This window comes from Monodon monoceros, unplaced genomic scaffold (genome assembly GCF_005190385.1).
Source record: "Monodon monoceros isolate NGI ecotype Baffin Bay Population unplaced genomic scaffold, NGI_Narwhal_1 Super_Scaffold_3, whole genome shotgun sequence".
Classification (NCBI taxonomy): Eukaryota; Metazoa; Chordata; class Mammalia; order Artiodactyla; family Monodontidae; genus Monodon; species Monodon monoceros.
In genome coordinates this window covers 71,665,688-71,689,525 of record NW_021703780.1, presented here as the reverse complement: position 1 = coordinate 71,689,525, position 23,838 = coordinate 71,665,688, and the positions used below count along the sequence as shown (strand labels likewise).

The 23,838-nt window shown below is 45.1% G+C and overlaps 2 protein-coding genes across 3 annotated transcripts in view; one reads left to right on the top strand and one right to left on the bottom strand.

Moving 5' to 3' along the window:
* Nucleotides 1-23,838, bottom strand: part of ABHD6 (abhydrolase domain containing 6) — a 111,019-nt gene that overhangs the window by 78,446 nt on the left and 8,735 nt on the right. For both annotated transcript variants that reach the window (XM_029241781.1, XM_029241782.1), the window contains one exon: nt 9,665-9,824. The gene's annotated coding sequence lies outside the window, so the exon portion shown is untranslated. The remainder of the gene's footprint in view (nt 1-9,664; nt 9,825-23,838) is intronic.
* Nucleotides 1,166-21,863, top strand: DNASE1L3 (deoxyribonuclease 1 like 3). Its single transcript, XM_029241785.1, has 8 exons — nt 1,166-1,627; nt 6,380-6,468; nt 9,886-9,975; nt 10,544-10,656; nt 13,237-13,349; nt 15,983-16,140; nt 21,293-21,389; nt 21,702-21,863. Exons 1-8 carry the CDS (start codon nt 1,490-1,492, stop codon nt 21,816-21,818), a joined length of 915 nt encoding a protein of 304 aa, XP_029097618.1. The 5' UTR covers nt 1,166-1,489; the 3' UTR covers nt 21,819-21,863.

The window sequence follows — 23,838 nt, the reverse complement described above, 5'->3', positions numbered from 1 at the left end:
CTGACTGGATGTATGTTGGAGATACTTGCACACTTTTTCCGGTGGCTGTGACCACGTGCCCATCACTTCAGGAGGGGGTAGTCCGGAGATCCCAAAGCTTGGTTTCAAGTTATTCTCATTACCTCCCCTCTTTGCAGAAGAATTTTCCTTGCCAAAGTCTGCAAATCCTACTTGGGTTTATAACTTGATTGGATTTTATCCATATAAAACAAACTTCTTTTGCTTTTCAGAACTTCCTATTTTCCTGCCCAAATCTCTAAAAGCTATTTTACTTGGACTGAAATCCTACAATTCTTGCAAAACCTTCCTTTCTTGGGGCCACACAACTCTCTCTCATAAACATTAAGTAATACGGGTTGAATCATGGATCTCTCCAGGGGTTTAAGTGCAAGGGTATTAGACCCATCCCAGCAGACAAGCAACTGCTTTTCCTGGCAACACACTGCGAGTACTTGGTATGTTAAACCGTACACAACAAAACTTGCCTTAAAAATTATGTAATTCAAACCAGACTTGGACGTCCCTGGTGGCACAGTGGTTTAGAATCTGCCTGCCAGGGGCTTCCCTGGTGGAGCAGTGCTTAAGAATCCGCCTGCCAATGCAGGGGACATGGGTTCAAGCCCTGGTCTGGGAAGATCCCACATGCCACGGAGCAACTAAGCCCATGTGCCCCAACTACTGAGCCTGTGCTCTAGAGCCTGCGAGCCACAACTACTGAGCCCACGTGCCACAGCTACTGAAGCCTGCGCACCTAGAGCCTGTGCTCTGCAACAAGAGAAGCCACCACAATGAGAAGCCCATGTAATGCAATAAAGAATAGCCCCCCCCCCCCCCCCCCGCTCGCAGCAACGAGGATGCAATGCAGCCATAAATAAACAAACAAATTAATTAATTAAATTAAATTTAAAAAGAAACAAACCAGACTCTATCTTAATTATGCCCATCAGGGTCATTGGTGAGCTGGAATCTGGGTGTGTCCAGGGATAGCTAGCTGCCAAATCCCAGTGATTGCAGAAAATCTGGCAGAATTTCCCACTGACCCTGCCCCACCCCTTCCCCCTGCAGAAGGCTCCACACCCCAGGTGCCCTCTGGGGTGGACCATTTCCGAGTTCATCAATTTCCATGAGAAGGTACATGGTATGTGACCACAGTAGAGATGTCCAGATGTCACAGCTGGCTTCCAGCTGGGTTAAGAGTGACTTTGCAGAGACTGGTGCCTAGATTCAACTGACCAGTTTCCTTACCCGAGTGACAAAAACAAGGGATCCCAAAAACTAGCTCATTTCCTTCATTTTCCTGAGGAATGAAACCCATGATTTTCAGTTCCTCAGAGGAGTGAAAACAGCAACAAGGAATCCAGTAATTCCTGTTATCTGCAGACTTAACAAGTCAGCCAAACAAGTCAGCCGAGCCTGAGGCAGTGGCCAGGAGCCTGCTCTCCAGACACTGCTGTCCTCTCTTCAAGCCCTGAAGCCAGGGGAGCCCGGGATGTCTCTGCTGCTGGCCACCCTGCTGCTTCTCCTCTCCACCCACAGCGCCCTGGCCCTGAGGATCTGCTCCTTTAATGTGAGGTCCTTTGGGAAATCCAAGAAGGCAAACTGTAATGCCATGGATGTCATTGTGAAGGTGAGCCCCCTTTCCTGTCAGAAGGATCGCTGGACACCCTTCACACTCTCTCTACAGCTTTCAGACTTTAAGAGACTCAGGAGGAATTTAACTGAAGTTAGTCCCTAGGGTGAAGGTAGCGTGTGTGTGTGTGTGTGTGTGTGTGTGTGTGTGTGTGTGTACGTGAGCTTCTTCCTCGTTCTCTCCCCCTCCAGCCATCAACCTTATCCCAACTTCCAATTCTAATCTTTCTCCCCACTTAGATAAGACTTTCCTTGGGTAATCTGACCAATGTCTTGGGACTGTGTTCACATTCCTCTGGAGGCAGTTGACTCGCTTTATTTAGAGGTTAATTTATTTTTGATGCTGGAGTTAAAACCCTTCCCAGGACTCTGGGTTTTATTACCTTAGAAAATCCCAGAGGCACCACATTGTGGTGGGAGCGCCAGGAGCCCTGGGTTCAGCTTCCACCTGGCAGCCAGGTGCGCCGGGCTCCAGAAGGCCTTTCTCCTCCCTGAGCCCCCCACCCCGTGCCTTTCAGCAAGAAAGGGTTATTGTGAAATGTAAATGCAGCACGGGGTTATTGTGAAAATGTAATGAGTCCATGATAAGAGCTAGCATTTATAAAGACTTCGCTAAGCCCACTATATGCCAGGCACTGTAGACGCTTTATATAAGACAACTCATTTAACTTATGTTAAATAAGCTATGATCACACCTGTCATGTCTTCATAAATATTGGCCATCACTTCTTCACCCACAATTCCTTCCTCATAAAGCAATTTTCTTTCTTAGTAACAGCTTAATTTTTTAAAATTATAGAGGTATAATTTTTCAATTATAAACATAATTTACAAATTAATTTTATTAAATTAAAAAGTCATTATGGACTATTTTGAAAATACAGAAACATATAAAGAAGTATCTTATCACTTGAAGACAACAGTTGTTGGTACTTGGGTAACTTTGTTATGGGCATTTTTCTATTTTGCAGCATGGAGACACCCTATATCATCAGTTTTGTATTCTGCTTTTATATGAGAAGTATTTCACATGTTATTCATATTCTTTTAAAACACAACTTTTAATGCCTTATGCTGTGTTTGCAACATGTTTCATTTAATGCTTTCCTATTTGGGGATGCTTAGGCTGTTTCCAATTTTTCTGTTGCAATGCATCTTCCTCTTTGATCTGTGTAAGTAATAATAATAACAATGCTTTGTTGTTTGCCTCCTATATGTCTGGCACTGCTCTAAGTATCCATCTGTCCTCCAGCAATCCTGTGAGGGAATGACTATTATGCCAATTTATAGATGAGGAAACTGAGGTGTAGAGAAGTAGTAGATACCTTTTTACAATGGAAAACATTCCTCAAAGTGGGAAAACTAGACCAAAGGATTAATGCATTTTTTAAGGCTTTTGATACATATTCTAAAATGTCTTCCAGAAAGATCTGACAGTGATAAGTGACTAAATCAGCAGGCTGGCTGGATGACCAGCACCCAGCTCTCCTTGGTGAACCCTGCAAGGCTGATGCCATGAAATGCAAGCCTATATATATATTTTTAACATCTTTATTAGAGTATAATTGCTTTACAATGGTGTGTTAGTTTCTGCTGTATAACAAAGTGAATCAGCTATACATGTACATATATCCCCATATCTCCTCCCTCTTGTGTCTCCCTCCCACCCTCCCTATCCTACCCCTCTAGGTGCTCACAAAGCACTGAGCTGATCTCCCTGTGCTATGCGGCTGCTTCCCACTAGCTATCTATTTTACATTTGGTAGTGTATGTATGTCCATGCCACTCTCTCACTTTGTCCCAGCTTCCCCATATCCTCAAGTCCATTCTCTACGTCTGCGTCTTTATTCCTGTCCTGCCCCTAGGTTCTTCATAACCATTTTTTATTTTTAGATTCCATATATGTTAGCACACGGTATTTGTTTTTCTCTTTCTGACTTACTTCACTCTGTATGACAGGCTCTAGGTCCACCCACCTCACTACAAACAACTCAATTTCGTTTCTTTTTATGGCTGAGTAATATTCCATTGTATATATGTGCCACATCTTCTTTATCCATGCATCTGTCAATGGACACTTAGGTTGCTTCCATGTCCTGGCTATTGTAAATAGTGCTGCAGTGAACATTGTGCTATACGACTCTTTTTTTTTTTTTTTTTTGGCGGTACGCGGGCCTCTCACTGTTGCGGCCTCCCCCATTGCGGAGCACAGGCTCCGGACGCGCAGGCTCAGCGGCCATGGCTCACGGGCTCAGCCGCTCTGCGGCATGTGGGATCTTCCCGGACCGGGGCACGAACCCCCGCGTCCCCTGCATCGGCAGGCGGACTCTCAATCACTGCGCCACCAGGGAAGCCCTATATGACACTTTTTGAATTATGGCTTTCTCAGGGTATATAATGCAAGCCTACTGATGGAAGGATCCAGACTTGGACATAGTCTTCCTCCTCTGTCGCTACACAGGTGCATTCTCAGCCCCCAGCACTTCTTAATGGCTGCACAGGCCAGTGCTGGTGGCTCTCTCTTCTATGCCCTTCTTGGAGAGGAAACTGGAACATACATGTGCTCTGGAAACAGGACCAGTGGCATATTCCCCCCGCTCCATGTCTTTGGAGAGGACGAAATTAACGCTGGGGATACCCTGTCCTTCAGCAACAAATTCCAGCCCACCACGACCCCATACACACAAAGGTCCCTGTCGTCTCTAATGGGCTTCGACTTGGTCTGCACCCTGGTTTCCAGGTTATTGCTCGTCCTGAAGGAGCCTCTCCTGCATTTTTACTAAGTTCTTCCTCACCTCTCAGGGCCTGTTCAAATGCCTCCTCCTCATTGGAGACTTTCCTGATCCTCTGGGCAGATGCAATTAATTATTCCTCAACATTCTCACAGCTCTGACTTTTATTTAGCACAACTTTCATTTGCCTCTCATTGTAGCTAGTTCTTTGCATTTGTCACTCTCACTGATAATGAGTCTTTGAGGGCGGAACTGTATTTTAATAGTTTAGCATGCTGGGCTTTGCGGTCATGTTAACCTGAGTTCAAATCCTATTCTACCACCTATACCAGCTGTGTGACTTTAAACTAGTTACTCAATCACCCTGAGCTTTGTTACCTCCTATGCTTAATGAGCTAAAAATCTGATAGGGTTGATGAGGCTCAGAGTAGGCTCACAGTAAATGTTATCTCTTACAGTTATTAACATTATAATTATACCTCTTTATTTCTGTAGTATCCAGCCTGGTATTCTTCACCTACTAAGGGTTTAATAAATATTTACTATTATTATTATTGTAATTATTCAAGCAAAGCCAAGAGGTAGGACGTGCAGGGGTCATGACCCTGGGCTCTGGACTTGGGTTGCCTAGGTTCACATTCTGCCTCAGCCACTTTCTAGCTGGGTGACTTTGGATACTATCTCAGCTTTCCCAGAAAGAACCTCAGGCTCTTTGTCTTTAAAATGGACACGATAATAGTACTTACCTCAGGGAGTCCATCATTTATTTCAGAGAAGTTAGTTAATTTAACAAAGCACCCAGTTTGATACTTAAAACATAGTGCCTAACAATAAAAAAACAAACAACCCAATCGAAAAATGGGCAGAAGACCTAAGTAGACATTTCTCCAAAAAAGACGTAGAGATGGCCAATAGGCACATGAAAAGATGCTCAACATCGCTAATTATTAGAGAAATGCAAATCAAAACTACAATAAGGTATGACCTCACACCAGTCAGAATGACCGTCACTAAAAAGTTTACAAATAACAAATGCTAGAGAGGGTGTGGAGAAAAGGGAACCCTCCTACACTGTTGTGGGAATGTAAATTGGTGCAGCCACTGTAGAAAACAGTACGGTAGTTCCTCAGAAAAGTAAAACTAGAATTACCATATGATCCAGCAATCCCACTCCTGGGCATATATCCAGACAAAACTATCATTCAAAAAGATACACGCACCCCTATGTTCATAGCCGCACTATTCACAATAGTCAGGACATGGAAACACCCTAAACATCCATCAACATATGAATGGATAAAGAAGATGTGGTATTGAATACATATATACAATGGAATACCACTCAGCCATAAAAAAGAATGAAATAATGCCATTTGCTGTAACATGGGTGTAACTAGAGATTATCATATGAAGTGAAGTAAGTCAGAAAGAGAAAGACAAATACCATGTGATATCACTTATATGTGGAATCTAAAATATGACAAAAATGAACCTACCTATGAAGCAGAAACAGACTTACATACATAAAAAACAGACTTGTGGTTGCCAAGGGGGAGAGGGGAGGGGAGAAATGAGTGGGAGTTTGAGGTTAGTAGATGCAGACTATTACATATAGAATGGATGGACAACAAGGTCCTACTGTATAGCACAGGGAACTATAGTCAATGTCCTGGGACAAAGCATAATGGAAAAGAATATTAAAAAGAAAGTCTAAAAAAAAGAACGTATATATATATGTATAATTGTATATATACAATTATACATATATATATATATAATTGTATATATATATATATAATTGTATATATATATATATAATTGTATATATATATATATATATGTATAATATATGAGTCACTTTGCTGTACAGCAGAAATTAACACAACATTGTAAATCAACTATACTTCAATTAAAAAAAAAATAGTAACATAGTATGTTATGTTATAGTAAGTGCCCAATAGAAGATTTCATTATTTGTAGTAAATGGCCTCACAACCCTGGGAATTCTCTCTCTGCAGGTCATCAAACGCTGTGACATCATACTCCTGATGGAAATCAAGGACAGCAACAACATAATCTGTCCCACACTGCTGGAGAGACTGAACGGGTAAAGACAGGGCCCCTGGACACTGTCGGCTCAAAGCCAGGTGCAAGGGCATCTGAAAGTCCCTGGGAACTGAAACTAGCGTGAGAGCCAGCACTGGCCCAGACTACCAGGTCACGTGGCCAACACTGCCCAGGCTTTCAACTTTATTAACCGTGGTCCTGAGAACGTTCAACCAGCTAGTGTTTTTTTTGTTTTTGCGGTACGCGGGCCTCTCACTGCTGTGGCCTCTCCCGTTGCGGAGCACAGGCTCCGGACGCACAGGCTCCGGACGCACAGGCTCCGGACGCGCAGGCTCAGCGGCCATGGCTCACTGGCCCAGCCACCCCGCGGCATGTGGGATCCTCCCGGACCGGGGCACGAACCCGCGTCCCCCGCATCAGCAGGCGGACGCCCAACCACTGTGCCACCAGGGAAGCCCCAACCAGCTAGTTTTAACATGATAAAGCAAAAGAGGGAAACGCGTGAGGAGTCAGGACCGAGAGAAATGAAAGAAACAGACTAGAGGCTGAGCTGAGAAGTATTGTTACAAAGAAAAGATTGAGCGCAAATATGTAATCATGATATACCCACAGGCTGGAATATCATGTAGCGATCAAAAGTCATGGTTACCACAGAATAGGTTAGAGCTAAATATTCTAGCATGGAAAAATGGCTACCATATATGGGAAAAAGCAAGCTCAGAATTGTAGGTAGAAGAGCCCGTTTTAGTAGTCACACTACATCATATATGAATGAGGGTGTGCTTGAGTTTGCGTCAGCATAAAAGAAAGACAGGAAGGATGTGCTCAAGCTGTTATTAGTGGTTACTTCTGGGGCGGTGGTGGGTACGACTGGAGGACCATTGTGGAAGGGGTGTGAGAAGAAAATGGGGAACATTTGCTTTTTATTTTATATACTTCTGTATGATTTGAATATTTGACAAAAATTCTGAATTGACTCTATAAATTAAAATTTTATAAATGAATGTCCTCGAATAGCTTTCAATGATATTGGGTTATATTTATGATTTATTTCTCAAAGAATAATCACCCCAGAGTGAGTTAAAAATGCATATTCAAGGGCCCCTGTCTATTACTTCTGAGACACACTAATTTCTTAAAACTTCTAATATAATGTTTCTTTTGTAGATATAAGATTAAACAATAGAGTATACAATAGGTACCAAGTTCAATTCTGTAAAAAAGCAAAACGAAATAAAAAACATATAAAAGATTCAAAGGCAATGAACCAAAATGTGGACAGTGGTACAAATTTACAAGGAATTTAATGTGATTTCTGCTTCTATGTGTTTTCCGAATTTTCTACAATGAGCATGTTACACTCCCCCTTCCCTTTTCTTATGATATAATTTAAACATAGTTAAAAGCACAGAGGAGATAACAAACAGCTATGTACCCCCCCATTCAGATTGAAAAAACAGTGATATCTGGCCATTATTATACTATTTTTATAATTAGGAAAACTCACATTGTGTTTTAGAAATGAATGGTCAATCCAGCCTCATTAGGCTGGGGAGGAAGAGCCTTGGATTCTCTCCTTCACACACAGGGCTCTTTGGACTGACCGCACCCACCCACTCTGGGCCTCAGTTTCTCATCTGAAACCTCAGACTTGGAGCAGTGTGTCTCCTTTTTAGCCTCCCAGGTCTTCTGTTTCTGAGTCTGCTCTTGACAATGACAGAGGGAGTGTAGCCCAGGGGTTAGGCACCTACGCTCAGCTCAGACCACCTGGGTTTGGATTCTGGCTTTGCCACAAAGGGCAAGTTACTGAACCTCACTGTACCTCATTTTCCCCATCTGTAAATGGAGATAATAATAGAACCCACCATCTTCCTGGGATGTGGCGATAATTAAATTTAATCATCCATGTAAGTGGTTGAGCTGTGCCTGGTATGGAGCAGTGGCGACTAAACATTGGGATGTTCATTACTCGTCAAAGTAAGGGAATTGTGATGGCAAGTGACGGTCCAGAGGGCCGTAAGAAACAGCTACCGTTAACACCCTAACCAGGGTATCACAGTTGCCAGGCATCCTGTTAATCAATTTACATGTGCTATTTCATTTCCTCCCCACAACAACCTGTAGAGTAGGTACTGTTACTGCTTCCCTTATAGCTGAGGGGCTGAGGCACAGAGAGCAGGGACCTGCTCAAGGTCACCCAGCCAGTAAATGGCCAAACCTACTTTTGAACCTGGGTCGTGTCTGTCTCCAAGGCCAATGCTCTATTCTGAGCCCCCTCACCCGTCCTTGGAGTGGCCCTGGCCAGTTTTCAGAATTATGAGGGATGGAGGGGATGGGGGCTCCAGGCACCTGCCCGCAGTTGGTCTGGATTAAGTCCTGCCACCTCCAGTGGTCTCGGTTCTCCCCAACCTCCCTAGACTGTGCCATGGACTCCAGGCAGAGCCAGGCCTGTTTGTCTCCTAATTCCCTGTAAGCCAGGAGGGGCCCTTCTCCTTTCACAGCTGAGTCACTGCGAGTAGTTTGCCAACCCAGGACTCGGCAAGGCTAGATTCAGGACAGGGCCAGCCTTCCCAAACTGGAAGCCCAGCAGAATCTGCTGTCTGCACTCCTGGGGCTCCCATGACCAGATCTGCCTTAGAATATTCATTCCCAGGAATTTCTGTAGGGTCTAAGTTGACCCCTAAACATTCTCCTTTTTTCCAATGGAACCTGAGAGTACGCCACAGCTTAGACATGCCCCAGATCTTCTCGTGGGAAGATGAAGTAGAACCGCGTCAGGCTCTGCCCAGGGTGGAGTTATCAGCAAGTTTGGCAAACACATCTGAGAGTCAAGCTTCCCTGATAAGGGTGAGGGGTAGGATCAATGGGACTTCATGACAATATCCTCAGCCCCCAGGACAGAAACAATAGCTGATTTGGAATCATAGTTCCAGGACTTCTGAGAAAATGCCTGGGGGGTTTTCAGAGCAGAAAAGAATGTCCAAAAAAATGTTACTGGGAATCCTGCATGTGATAAATGCTCAGGAGTGGTGCATGGACAGGGTGACCTAGTGAGGTATACTCCACCAGGAAGTATGAGGTGCAGCCCAGCCACGGGCCAGAACAGTGTTTCATGGTCTCAGTGGTGTCCCACAGGTACAGGCCAAAGCAGGTGGATTTGGGGGTGAGTAGGATCTGAGTCCAAATCCCAGCTTTGTACTTGCAAATTATAAAAATGGAGTAACAATAGTACCCACCTTATAAGGACAAGAAATAATGGCTGTAAAGATCCTGGTAGATGTTACAGTCCCAGTCAATGGTGGTGGTCCTTCTTATGAGACTCAAAGCTTATGATGAACAGAAGTCCTCCTACATGATGTCACGGGAGATACAGAGGCAGACCGGAAGGAGGGGAACCTAGGCAGTAGAGAAATGTTTGTTCTTTAAGATGAAATGTAAACTCTTTTTTGTCTTCCAGAAACTCAAGAAGAGGCAAAACATATAACTATGTGATTAGCTCTCGTCTTGGAAGAAACACATACAAAGAACAGTATGCCTTTCTCTATAAGTAAGTATAAATTATGCTTGCTGGAACATGGTTCACTTATCAATTATGACTGTGAATAGAATCAAAATCTTTCCTTTAAAACCAAATTTGGATCTCTAACCAGTTTTCAATATTGATCAAAATAATTGCTGTCAAAATCAGGGCTGATGCAAAGTATTAACTCTTCAAAACTAATCTACTGGTTGACTCAGTGACCTGGTCAGGAGAGTGAAGAGTTCTTTTTTCTTCATGGCTAAGTCCTGGCTGGTGATGGAAACCTGAGTTGCCCAGCATGGCTGCTCTGGGACTTAATATTCTCATCTTCTTCGTACTAATAATTTGTTTTGAATCTGACCTTTAAGTTGTGAGTTCCCTAGATAACTAGTATTGCTCAGATCTTCAGCTCCCAAAGGGCTCTGGTCCTTGAGAAGACTCGACTGAGCCTTGTTCTCAGGCAAAAGATCCCTTCCAGCGCTCAAGCCTGCAGGGGAGGCCAACAGAGCTGTGAGAACCTACGTCTCTGCTTCTTGAAAGAAGGAAGAAGACAACCAACTCATCTGGGAGGACTTTCTTTTTTTTTTTCTTCTAGGGAAAAGCTAGTGTCTGTGAAAGCAAGCTACCTCTACCATGACTACCAGGCTGGCGATGCAGATGTATTTTCCAGGGAACCCTTTGTGGTCTGGTTCCAGTCACCCCACACCGGTGAGACCCACAGGCCCCTCTCACCCCTGATATCCCCAGCGATCCCATAAACGGGCAGCAGTCCTGAGTGTGGGCTGTGATCCCAGGGTTTATGCAGCACCTTTAGTGAGGCATCAGGCTTGAGATGACCATTAAGAACTTCTAACCCTTGAATGTAGAGGATGCAGTATAGTTTGATGACACTAGGCTGGGTTCTCAGAATGCCACGACTCAAGACTTCCTCAGCTAAGAAGCCACTTTCTTAAATCAGTGATAACCTTACTCTCTTTGGAGCATTTAGGCTGATGGAAATTATTTACAAAAATCCCTTAGTCCCAATCAAGTACAGCTATTCCTTCATTTGAAAAATTCGAGCAATGGCCAGCAAAGATGATCTCCCAACCTAGAATCACACTGTCCCTCCAGTACCCACTGAGCAATCTCCCGCACAGACTGGGGATGGAGAGGAAATCCAAAAGATTGCACCCTGATCTCTGACAACAATAGTACTTGTATTAGTCACTAACAATTATTGATCCCTGATTAGCGTCAGGTTCCTGTAATCTTTGCAACACCCTGCAAGGTAGCAACTAGGATTATCTCCACTTTACACTGGAAGAGACTGAGGTTCAAATAGATGGGGTCACTTATTCAAGGTCACCCAGCAGTTATTGAAGTGGACGAGCCAGGGTTGCAACTCAAACTGGCATCTCGGGAGCCCACACTTTTTACCACCATGCAACCCTCAATGGACGGTCAAAAATTAATTTGGTTTATAGACTGGAACTATATAGAATCAAATATTTTTCAACACCCACTACATGTCAGGCTCTGTTCTGGGCACTGGACAAGACAGACGAAAGGTCCCTGCCCTTGTGAAGTTATGTTGCAGCGAGGGAGACAGATAATGACCAAATAAATATATGCAGAGCTGTACATATGAACACCTATATCTATACTACACAAATATTAACATCTTGAACTATGAAGTTCACTATTTTGGCAGAGGGTTAATTAGCTCAGGGGCAGAGTATTTCAGGAAAACAAACATGGGAGAATAGTAGGAAATTCTCAGTAGGAAAACAAAAAACAAAAAAAAATGAGGAGATGGGGGCTATTGAGGGCAAGAAATGCCTTTCAGAGAGCATGTTCAATAATTGTCTTTGTCATGTACACAACTCACACTTAGCTCACCTGGCAGTGTTAGGAGAGGCCCTCCCCACCAAATCATTATTTCTTCTCTGAGAGAGTCCTCAGCCTTTGTGAACTGCTGAACAAACCTGTTTGTCTGGAGCTTCCACCCTTCCCTACCCCTCCCTCCCACCTCGGCTGGGATGGCACTACAGCTGTGTCATGTTTGGAGTCTTCTATCTTGCCCAAGGAAATGTCTTTATGTCCTGCCTGTTTGGGATTAAAGATGAAGGAGTTGGCCATTCATCTATCTTTTCTTTCCTCCATTTATTCTCTCATTCATTCATTCATGTATTCAATCAACAAACATTTCTGAGCACTTCCAATGTGCTGGGCACGGTGCTAGGTGCTGGAGCCAAGAGGGTGAACAAGACAGATAAGCCTGCTCTCACAGAGTTTAGGTTCCAGTGGGCCAAACTAAGGAGCTAAGCAGGTAATTTCAGAGCATGAAGGCAGTAAGCAGGGTTCACTGAATAGCGGGGTGAGGGGCCACCTTAGACAGGGCAATCAGGGATGGCCCCTTGGAGGTGACAGTGGCTGTGACCCGAAGAAGCCAGTCACAGAGAGGTGGTGGAAAGGCATTCTGGAGGGAGGAGGGCACAGTGAGCATACAAGCTCAGAGGTGGGAAAGGAGCTGGGGTGTTTAGGGGACCAAAAAGAGGTTGGGGAGTGGAGAGGAGGAGTGTGGGGGAGAGTGAGAGACAGGCTGCTGGACCAGGGTGTGGTCCTGGAGACAGGCTGCCGGTCTGAGTCCCGGCTCCCTGCTGTGGGACTTGAGCAGTGATCACTCAACAGCCCCCTGCTCCTGAGTAGGAGTGAGGACCCAGGCACAAAACAAGGGAAAGCCCGAGGAGGAGGTATTCAGAACGACACAGATGGGCAAGACGCCCACCCCTCTCTCAGGCTCCCTCAGTCCCTCCTGGTGGGCGAGGTTTTCAGACATTCCACAAAGGACCACTTTATGTTTTAAATAAACTTTTCCAGGCTTTTTTTTTTTTTTTTCTGATTACAAAAGGAGTATAAACTGACAAGCCTCAATTTTTTAAATTAGAAAAAACATTTTTTTCTTAGTACAAAGCCAAACAGCCTTCATATTTTTAAAAAATAGAAAATACAGGGTTTTTTAAAATGAGAAAATAAAAACACCCACAATGCCGGTGAGGAACACTGTCTACCAGCTTTCTCTTAGCCACGCAGGGCGAGTTGGAGAAAAGAGGCTTTCGTGTGCTGAGAAGAGCGGCCTTATGACCCTAAGATCATTCAAATCTCAACCACTGGACCCTCTGGAAATGGGGGGCCCCAGATGACACAGTCCGTGCCTTTTGGGGGCACAGCCTGTTTCCCTCAAGCAGTGTTCGTGGAATCTCGCCAGAGGAAACGTGTGACCTCTGCCTCTTTCCTCTTCCTCAGCTGTCAAGGACTTCGTGATTGTTCCCCTGCACACCACCCCTGAGACATCCGTTAAAGAGATTGACGAGCTGGCTGATGTCTATATGGATGTGAAACGTCGCTGGAAGGCGGAGGTGATGACCCTCTGTGTCTGCTGAATGCCCATCTAGCAGGGGCAGAATCTGGTCCCTGAGAGGCATGAGTGGCTCTGAGGGAGGGCAAGGACGCAGGGCCTGTGCAGACCACCACCACTTTAGAGTCTCATTTTAGGCCTTTCCTCAGCCCTAAATATCTCTCTGTTGAATCTGCCTGGGTACCATCCACGGGGGCCTTGGGAATTCATACACTGCTCCACTAATAATGGCTGCCAACATTCACTGAGCGAATGAGTACCTGGTGCCGGGCACTGTGCTAAGGCTGGACATGGACAAGTTTATTTAATCCTCCCAATAGCCTGAGGAGATAACTATTTTGATCATTCCCACTTCACCAGTGAGAACAGTAAGACAAAGAGAGGTCAGGAGTCTTTCAGCTACAAGTGACAGAATCTCAAAATGGCTCATGAAAAGGAAGAGCAATTTATTGGTTCAGGCATAGATGGACACAGGGCTCAGACAAGGTAATCAGAACTTGTCTTGTCTCTCTCTCCATCTCTTGACCTTCCTTTCCCCTGGGTGGGCTCCATTCTCAGGCTGGCTCCACCCTTGGGATGGTAAGATAGCTGCCAGCAGCTTCCAGAGCAACTGACAAATGTTCTGCCCCCACAATGCAACAAATACCCTGGGATTGAGTCTCATTGGCTATGATTGTGTCACATGTCCGTCCGTGAACCAATCACTGTGATCAGGTGGTTGAGATGCTCTGATTGGTTAAGTCTGTTTCAGCTTTACCCCAACCTCATGGACTAAGGTGGAGGAGGGAGATGGTTTCCCAAAGAAATTAGGGGTGCTATTCTCACAGAAGGGGAATACATCCACCATCCCTCTTGGTTTCAATTATTTCCTCATGTGGACAACAGGGATGCCACCTCCTGTGTCTGCGAGGCCTATGAAAGCTCTTGGCAAATATGGAAGTGCTTCAGAGGGCTCTTCCTCATTCCTCTTTTCTCCTTTTGAGATATGACTCCAGTGACCCCCTTCCTCCTCCTCAGTTTTGCTGCTCTAAGTGCAAAATCAGTCAAATAAAGTGTGGACACAGAGCTGGGGCATGGCGCACCCAAGGGGTATATTTCGTTACTTATTTGTAAAAAGCAGGGCAAGAGAAAGACTCATTTGTTCCTAAAATTATAAATTCCACTCATTCATTCAGCAAGAATTTATTGAGCATCTGTTAAGTGCCAGGCAGTGGGGAGCCATCAGTGGCACAAAAATGAACAAGAGGGGAAACTCTTGTGCTCTGAGGGAGGGGCCTTCAGTGAGGCTCATCAGGGTTCAATAGCCTACAGTGGGTCACTTTACCCCTCTATCCTTTTTCCACAGGGCTGTCAAAGTTTCCTTCTACCTCCTGGTGTTTATTCTAAGATTTAAATTAAACTTTAGAAAATGCTTAACGCTGAGCCTGGTACACAGTGAATGCTCAATAAATCATGCCTATATTAATAGAAGCTGGTTGACACTCTGGTTAAGGATGACATCCTGTCCTCAACTGCGCCCACCGACCTCAGGGAAAACCATGATACCCAAGGTCAAAATAAAATGTTTTTGACGAAAACTCTAAAGTTAGCAACAGTGCCAAACAATAGCACAAACAAGGAAATCTGTGTTTCCTCTTGAGGAATATTAAAATTCTGTTTCAAGAGCCCTGCAAGGAAGAACACTTCCAAGATAGAATGCTCTGATGGTGGCCTCGGGGCAGAGGCGGAGAGCTCATTCTATCACCCCCCCCCACCCCCCACTCAGGCCTCTTCTCACTTCCCCAATAGGCAAAATTTCCACAGGAGTAAGTTCCTAGTTTCAAAAGAGGAGAGAAAGAGCAGTGCCAGAGCTGTCAAATATACCACCCGAGTTCATTTTCCCTGCTTGCAAACAAAAGGCATCAAGTCATTCATATGTTTATACCTTACAGTAGTTTAAGCCAGAGACAAAAGAAGTGAGGGAATAACTGAGCTGGATTCTTCCACCCCCACCTAAATCTGCACCCCAAATTCGAGAGATTTGGTGACTAAGAACAGGAGGGAGCAGCTACAGCAAACAACCTTCTTCCCACCGAGGACACACTCCCTTGTCATACTCGCCTGTCAAATACTCATCAGAACTGTGACTCAATTTTAAACTGTGGCCTCTTCTTTTAAAAAGCAAAATGAAATTAAGACCCTTTATTATTTTGCTAGGGCTGCCGTAACAAAGTACCAAAGACTGGGTGGCTTAAACAACAGAAATTTATATCCTCACAGTTCTGGAAGGCTGGATGTCCAAGACCAAAGCGGCAACAGGGTTTGGTTCTTCTGAGGCCTCTCTCCTTGGTCTTCCCTCTCTGTCTATGTCCTAATCTCTTTTTATGAGGACACGAGTCACATCAGATTAGGGTCCACCCATATAACCTCATTTCACCTGAATTAGCTCTTTAAAGGTCACCTACAAATACAGTCACATTCTTAGGTACTGGGGGTTAGAACATATGAATTTTATGCATCTGGGGGGACACAATTCAGCTGATAATAGAACTCGTCGTTTATTGGGTGTGCGAGATGGAGTCATTGCTATCAGTTCTGCCTGAAAGCATTCGACAACAATGCCTACAGGTGACAGTTTCGCATCTTGTCTTTCAGAATTTCATTTTCATGGGTGACTTCAATGCCGGCTGCAGCTACGTCCCCAAGAAGGCCTGGAAGAACATCCGCCTGAGGACCGACCCCAAGTTCATTTGGCTGATCAGGGACCAAGAGGATACCACGATCAAGAAGAGCACAAACTGTGCCTATGACAGGTAGGAGGCATCTGCCAGACCATCGCTAGCCCACACAGTGCTCGGTGGCCCCCTCTGGGCAGATGAAGCTCTTGGCTTGGAGAGCTGAACCTAAATAGACTTTAAGCTTCTCCACTGGGTACTTTGTGCAGTATGCAACCTGCGTGGCCATATATGGTGGCCTTGGTCACTGTAGCTTAGCAGGCTTTGCTGTCAGACGGGCCTGGGTTCAAATCCTGGCTCTACCACTTAATATGTCTGGGACCAAGAGACTTAAGCTCTCTGTGTCTTAGTTCCCTTTCCCGTAAAATGGAGATTGTAGTAGTGCCTCACTCATACATGAAGACTAAACAAAGTAACATATATAAACCTTCACATGCAATGTCTGGAATATGGTAAATGCTCAATATATTCATTGGCTGTCAATTATTCCATCACAAAGACATACCACAGTTTACTCACTCAGTCCTCTGTCACTGGGCATTAGGTTATTACCAAGGGTTTGCTATTAAAAGCATAGCTGAAATGAACATCCTATATATGCTTTTTTTTTTTTTTGCCGGCACGCGGGCCTCTCACTGTTGTGGCCTCTCCCGTTGCGGAGCACAGGCTCCGGACGCGCAGGCTCAGCGGCCATGGCTCACGGGCCCAGCCGCTCTGCGGCATGTGGGATCTTCCCGGACCGGGGCACCAACCTGTGTCCCCTGCATCGGCAGGTGGACTTTCAACCACTGCGCCACCAGGGAAGCCCCTATATATGCATTTTGTGTTTATTTATGATTTCCTCAGGGTAAAAGTCTAAAAATGAGACTAGTTAGTGCAAGGAAATTTACACTTCTAATGCTTTTGCTATACACTTTTTTTTTTTTTTTGGCTGTGCCTCATAGCTTGTGGGACTTTAGTTCCCTGACCAGGGACTGAACCCGGGCCATGGCAGTGAAAGCGCCGACTCCTAACCACTGGACTGCCAAGGAATTCCTACACATTTCTGAATGCAAATATATACATTTAAGTAATAGCATTCTCTGGTATTTGTAAAGCCTCCCTGGAGATTTTCAGTCAGCTTTCAACTTTGCTCCTTAAGTCAGGAGGGAGGTGAGGGGGGGACCTGAAGCGTGTGAATGTTCATGACTGGCACATCCACAGCGGACACCACAGGCAGGAAAGTCCCTAGGAGCCCTGTTCCCAGGAGTGGTTGCTGTTCCCCAAGCTCAGTCTGCACGAGATGGCCATCTGCAAGCAGACAGTTTCCATTTCTCTAGTTTTGAGTTCTGATTTTCTTTCCCATCCCGTGACCTCCTCTGCTCCTGTTAGAGCTTTCAGGGCTGGTGCGCCCTCTGCAGACATCATCACTTCTGCTCCCCAAGGTGGAAACAGCCCTGGCCCTGGGGGAAGTAAAACCAAGGTGAGAAGTTACAGGAGACTGAGCTTCCTGGGTACCTGCCCCCTCCATCCCATTGTGAGGGGCTGCAGCAAAGCTGGTTGGAGAGGGCCACTCACCCACTCGCCCACTTGCATATGCCAGCTGTGTGGCCTTGGGCAGGTCAAGTCCCTTCTGTGGTCCCATTCTTTTTCCCTGGCAGAGGAGAGGGAGGTGATCGAAAGTAATGGAGCAGAAGAACAGTGAATCCCAGGGAAAGATGGATTAGATGGGGTGGCTGAACAGGTTAAAAAAGGTGTTTACTAAAGGACCCCCAGTATTACGCACTTGTATGCCAAAGGGTGGCAGGATTACAATGTGTTTTTTTAAACATTAATTTCTTGTTTTGCTGCTCTGAATTTTCTATGTTTTCCGTAACAGTATATATCTTTTACGGTTTGTAAAAAGGCATATGAGGGGAGAAGATGAAATGGCCTCAATTCCAGTCTTTGTTCTGTGCGCAAATATTTATTGAACACTTTCCATGTGCTGAGTGCTAGTGGACAGGCCGAGATGCCCAGAGCTGGCTGGGCACTGGAGCAGCCTCAGGGAGCTTAGTGTGATCTGCAGACTCACCGGCACACAGAACTAGCAGAAGTCTGAAATGGGGGAGCCTTAACTATGCTGCTCTTGACTCTCTGGGTCTGAAAGGATGGCTTCAAGAAATCTCCACCCAAGGGACTTCCCTGGCGGTCCAGTGGTTAAGACCTCTCCTTCCGATGCAGGGGGTTTGATCCCTGGTTGGGGAGCTAAGATCCCACATGCCTCGTGGCCAAAAAGCCAAAAAAACATCAAACAGGAGCAATATTGTAACAAATTCAATAGACTTTAAAAATGGTCCACATCAAAAGAAAAAAAACCTTTAAAAAACAAAAGAACTCTCCACCCAAATGCGAAGAGTTTACTTATGGAGATTAGTTAAAAATTAACCAGGTGGTGCTGGTCGCAAACAAAGGAAACCAGGTCAGCTGGTCCGAATCGGGGAAAGCTCATTGGACAGTCATGGGCTGGCAGTTTAACCCAGCTTGTCATTCTTCAGCCAGTCAGCTGGGGCCATGCAGACCCCAACTGCATCACCACACTTGGGATACATTAGATTCCATTTAACCACCACGTCCCCATTTTCTGTTATCACCGCAAAGCAACTGTACTATGGTTTTTCTCTATATTTGTCTTTAAATCTATTCATTTATTACTGAAATAAATATATTTTAAAAGGAAATTTCATAAAGCTAAGGTAAGAAAACAGCACCACTTGCCATAAATAAAATATAATTGTAAAAGTAAGCCCAGTGAAAACCGAACAATGTTACATTATACCTTAATTCTCTCATCTGCAGAATGCTCTCTCTTGGTCAAAATAGGAGCTTAGGGAGGCATGAAAGATAAACCAGAGGGCTTCCCTGGTGGCGCAGTGGTTGAGAGTCCGCCTGCCGATGCAGGGGACACGGGTTCGTGCCCCAGTCCGGGAAGATCCCACATGCCGCAGAGTGGCTGGGCCCGTGAGCCATGGCCGCTGAGCCTGCGCATCCGGAGCCTATGCTCCGCAACGGGAGAGGCCACAACAGTGAGAGGCCCACGTACCGCAAAAAAAAAAAAAAAAAAAAAAAAGATAAACCAGAACCTTTCTCCATAATTGAATCAGGAAAAGTGAAAATAATTGCAAAGGGAACATCTTTTCAGGACGCAAGCCACTGCAATGTGCTGTGATGTCCATGTCTCTTCTACCGCCAGGGCTCCCTGCTCACACAAGGGACACTGCCCTGGTGCCCACAGATCACCGCAGAGCTGACCCTGTTTCCCAACCATAGGCACTGTCCTGAGGGTCTCTGTCATGGAGGGGGAAATTTCTGCCTCAACCCCTCTTGAGTTCTTATGGCTGGACTATAATAAAATTGACACAAGACCAATTAATAGGAGAAAAAGAAACAAATCTTAATTTGTGCACATGGAGGTCTCATAGAAATAGGACCTAAGAAGTGGTCAAATCGCTGCAATATCTTTTTTGATCTACCTCCTAGAGTAATGAAAATAAAAACAAAAATAAACAAATGGACCTAATTAAACTTAAAAGCTTCTGCACAGCAAAGGAAACCATAAACAAAACAAAAAGACAACCCACAGAATGGGGAGAAAATATTTGCAAATGGAACAACTGACAAGGGATTAATCTCTAAAATATACAAACAGCTCATGCAGCTCTATGTCAAAAAAACAATCAAAAAATGGGCAGGAGATCTAAATAGACATTTCTCCAAAGAAGACATACAGATGGCCAAAAGGCACAGGAAAAGATGCTCAACATCACTAATTATCAGAGAAATGCAAATCAAAACTACAATGAGGTATCACCTCACACCAGTCAGAATGGCCATCATCAAAAAGACTACAAATAACAAATGCTGGAGAGGGTGTGGAGAAAAGTGAACCCTCCTACACTGTTGGTGGGAATGTAAATTGGTACAACCACTACGGAGAACAGTATGGATGTTCCCTAAAAAACTAAAAATAGAACTACCATATGATCCAGCAATCCCACTCCTGGGCATACACCCAAAGAAAACCATAATCCAAAAGGATACATGCACCCGTGTTCACTGCAGCACTATTTACAACAGCCAAGACATGGAAGCAACCTAAACGTCCATTGTCAGAGGAATGCGTGAAGAAGATGTGGCACATATATACAGTGGAATATTACTCGGCCATAAAAAATAATGAAATAATGCCATTTGCAGCAACATGGGTGGACCTAGAGATTATCATGCTAAGTGAAGTAAGCCAGACAGAGAAAGACAAATATCATATGACATCACTCCTATGTGGAACCTAATTAAAAAAAACAAAGATACAAATGAACTTATTTACAAAACAGAAACTGACTTACAGATATTGAGAACAAACTTATGGTTACCAAAGGGGGAATGTGGGATAAATCAGGAGCTTGGGATGAACACACCCACACACACACACACACACACACACACACACACCCCTATATATAAGATAGATAACCAAGAAGGACCTACTGTACAGCGCAGGGAACTCTACTCAGTATTCTGTGATAACCTATATGAGAAAAGAATCTGAAAAAGAATGAATATATATATATGTGTGTATAACTGAGTCACTGTGCTGTACACCTGAAACTAACACGACATTGTAAATCAACTATACTCCAATAAAATTAAAATAAAAAAAAAAGAAGTGGTCAAAGCAGGCAGCTTTTATACTTTTTAGACCAAAAAAACAATACATTTGTGAGGAATTGAGAGGACAAAGAAACTCAGGTTTTGGGTTCTCAATGAGTGAAGAATCTAAAGAGAATTTGGGCTTGGAGTAGTGAATTAAAGAAGTAACAAGGTTTGTTCACACAGTCTTCGTGGCCTGAATTCCCTGTCTCTGGGGATAAGGGTGCTGGTCCTTCCTTCTACCTCCAGATGCAGGGAGTGCATCTTTCATTCACAGGGGAGATTTATTTCCTGCTTTCAGGGAGACTGACAGGAGGGTCAGTGTCCCTACTGCATTAGCCGTTTAAGTAACTTTAATTCAAAATAATCAATATGCCATTGTGGCATATTTTGGGGTGGCCCGCCCTGAGCTTCCACACAAGCTAAAACCAGGGCTGGACTTTTGAACTCCATGTGAAGTGCCAAGCGGTTCAGTCATTCTAGATGTCAAGCAGGAAGCCTGGTTTGATCTCAGAAATCAACAGGGTGGATTAACGTGACTATCTTCCCCCTTCTTCTCCAGGATCGTGCTTAGAGGACAAGAGATTGTCACCTCTGTTGTTCCTCAATCAAACAGCATCTTTGACTTCCAGAAAGCTTACGGGTTGACTGAAGAGAAGGTACAGCTGTCGTCTTGTTTTTCTGTGCCACCGTCCTGGGAGGATGGGTTGGTGTCACCCAGTGGTGGTTCAGGTCACCAATGGAGATCTGACATTGAGCCACTGGACCTTGAGTCTCAAAGTCTATGATTCCGTGACTTGAGGACCTGCCTCAATTTCTGACTGAACTGGTGCAGGGACAATGCTCCCAGTGCACGTCCTGTTGGGTGACTTGGGGCATTTCATCCTGGGCCTCCCTCAGCTTGAATTCGTTCATCACTAAAATGAAAGTGTCTCCTAATTCCCAAATTTATCTCTCCTTTCTCTTTACAGGCCCTGGATGTCAGCGACCACTTTCCAGTTGAATTTAAACTTCAGTCTTCAAGGGCCTTCACCAACAGCAAAGAATCTGTCTCTCCAAAGAAGAAAAAAAAGACCAGTCGCGCCTAGATACAAGGGTGCCATTTTATTCACCATTTCTTGCCTCTACATAAAGCAGCTCCAATAGGTATGAACTGTTTCCGGCACTCAGGAAACAAGACTGGCCCAACTGCGTTCATTTTTCAACTTGTATCTAATTCATCTTGAGCCAAACTGGGAAGAGTGTCTTCTATTCTCCCTCTAGAGCTCGAGCTCATACCTCCCCTGAATTACTCAAAAGGAAACTAGGGTCTTTTGCAGTCCAAAACGATGGCCTTCATGTCGGGAGCTAGAGCCCCATCAGCTGTCACTGCTCTACGTGCCGAGAGAGGCCGCAGGAAGAGGAACATCAGCTTTCCGTCTTCTTGAGGGCGTCCTGTTCCATGCGAAACGACCAGAAATGCCAAGAACACCAAGGCCCCAACTGTAGCCCATGATTTGGGCAATGAACTGCTTCAGGATATGGCCCTCCTGTCTAAGGTCAGGCCACAATCATATCTTGCAGGGATGAAGGGTGAAGGCCATTCCCACTGGTCTCCCTGCCTCCAAATAGTCCTCCAACTCAGCCAGCCCAGTAACCACCAGTGTCATCCTTTGAAATTCCAATCTGACCACAGCACCCCCTCTTTCCCACCCCCTGCTTTAAAAGCCCCTGAAGGAGCTCCCATCACCACCTGGAGAGAGCCCAGGGCATTTGGACACCCATGAAGGTCTCTATTACCTGGCCTATCATGTCAGCCTTACCTTCATCCCACCTTGCACTTTTGTCTAGCAGGACTGCCCCTTCCCCGCATGCCCCAAGCTCTCCCTCCTTCTGGGCTCTGGCTCAGCCCAGCTCAGAGCCTGGGCAACTAACCCCGGCCACCCCAACATATGCCATACCCCTATTATAACATTCACCACACTGCATGTCACCAAGGCCACTATTTGGGCTCTTTGGGGGACCTGGTGGGACAAAGGCCCAGTGGGCTGGGAGGGACTGGAGGATTTTGTTATCTTTCTGCAACTAAAGACTGGCAGAGGAGTCCGGCAGCGAGGCACCATTTTACCTATATCCACGGTGACCATTTTTTTGGTTTGTTTTGCTTTGTTTTCCCTTATATTGTTTCTCTGTCCAAGTAGGACATAAACAGGGCTAAATCTGCAAGCAGTACCAAGGAATAAGCAAAGAGAAGGAACGCTGTGCCTTGGCCCCCCTGGTGTCCTGTCTCAGAAGCAGCCCCTCCTACCAGCTTACGCATTCCACCAGAGTCTGCATAAATAAGCACCGTGTGTAACTTTGAGAAATACAGAGTATAGCATTCTATACACGTGGTCCCTCTCTGCTGATTTTCCTAAATATATCCAGGACGATGTGACTTTCGATATAAGAAAACGAGACGGTAAGCCTGATTTTTTTTCTATAAATTTATTTATTTGTTTGTTTGTTTTTTGGCTGTGTTGGGTCTTCGTTGCTGTGCGCGGGCTTTCTCTAGTTGTGGCGAGCAGGGCTACTCTTCATTGCGGTATGCGGGCTTCTCATTGTGGGGGTTTCTCTTGTCGTGGACCATGGGCTCTAGGCACGTGGGCTCAGTAGTTGTGGCTCACGGGCTCTAGAGCACAGGCTCAGTAGTTGTGGCGCACGGGCTTAGTTGCTCCACGGCATGTGGGATATTCCCGGACCAGGGCTCGAACCCATGTCCCCTGCATTGGCAGGAGGATTCTTAACCACTGTGCCACCAGGGAAGCCCAGAGGCTGTATTTTTATTAACAGGACTTGCTTCATTGAAGGGTAGGCCAGGCAAGCCTTTGGGTACATATGGCTCTCACTTAATTATTTAGAATGAATTTCTGCCATACAAGGAATCAGGCGAAGTTTCCATTTCTTTCTTTCTTTTCTTGGTCATGCCAGGTGGCTTGCAGGATCTTAGTTCTCCGACCAGAGATTGAACCTGGGCCCTGGGCAGTGTAAGTTTGAAGTCCTAACCACTGAACCGCCAGGGAATTCCCTTTTTTTTTTCTTTAATAAATTTATTTATTTATTTTTGGCTGTGCTGGGTCTTTGTTGCTG

Bases quoted from the DNA above. Each gene is read 5' to 3' on its own strand.
- DNASE1L3 (XM_029241785.1), top strand. From the start codon at position 1,490: ATGTCTCTGCTGCTGGCCACCCTGCTGCTTCTCCTCTCCACCCACAGC. The intron at 13,350-15,982 runs GTGATGACCCTC...CTTGTCTTTCAG, and splicing joins AACGTCGCTGGAAGGCGGAG to AATTTCATTTTCATGGGTGA. The intron at 21,390-21,701 runs GTACAGCTGTCG...TTCTCTTTACAG, and splicing joins ACGGGTTGACTGAAGAGAAG to GCCCTGGATGTCAGCGACCA.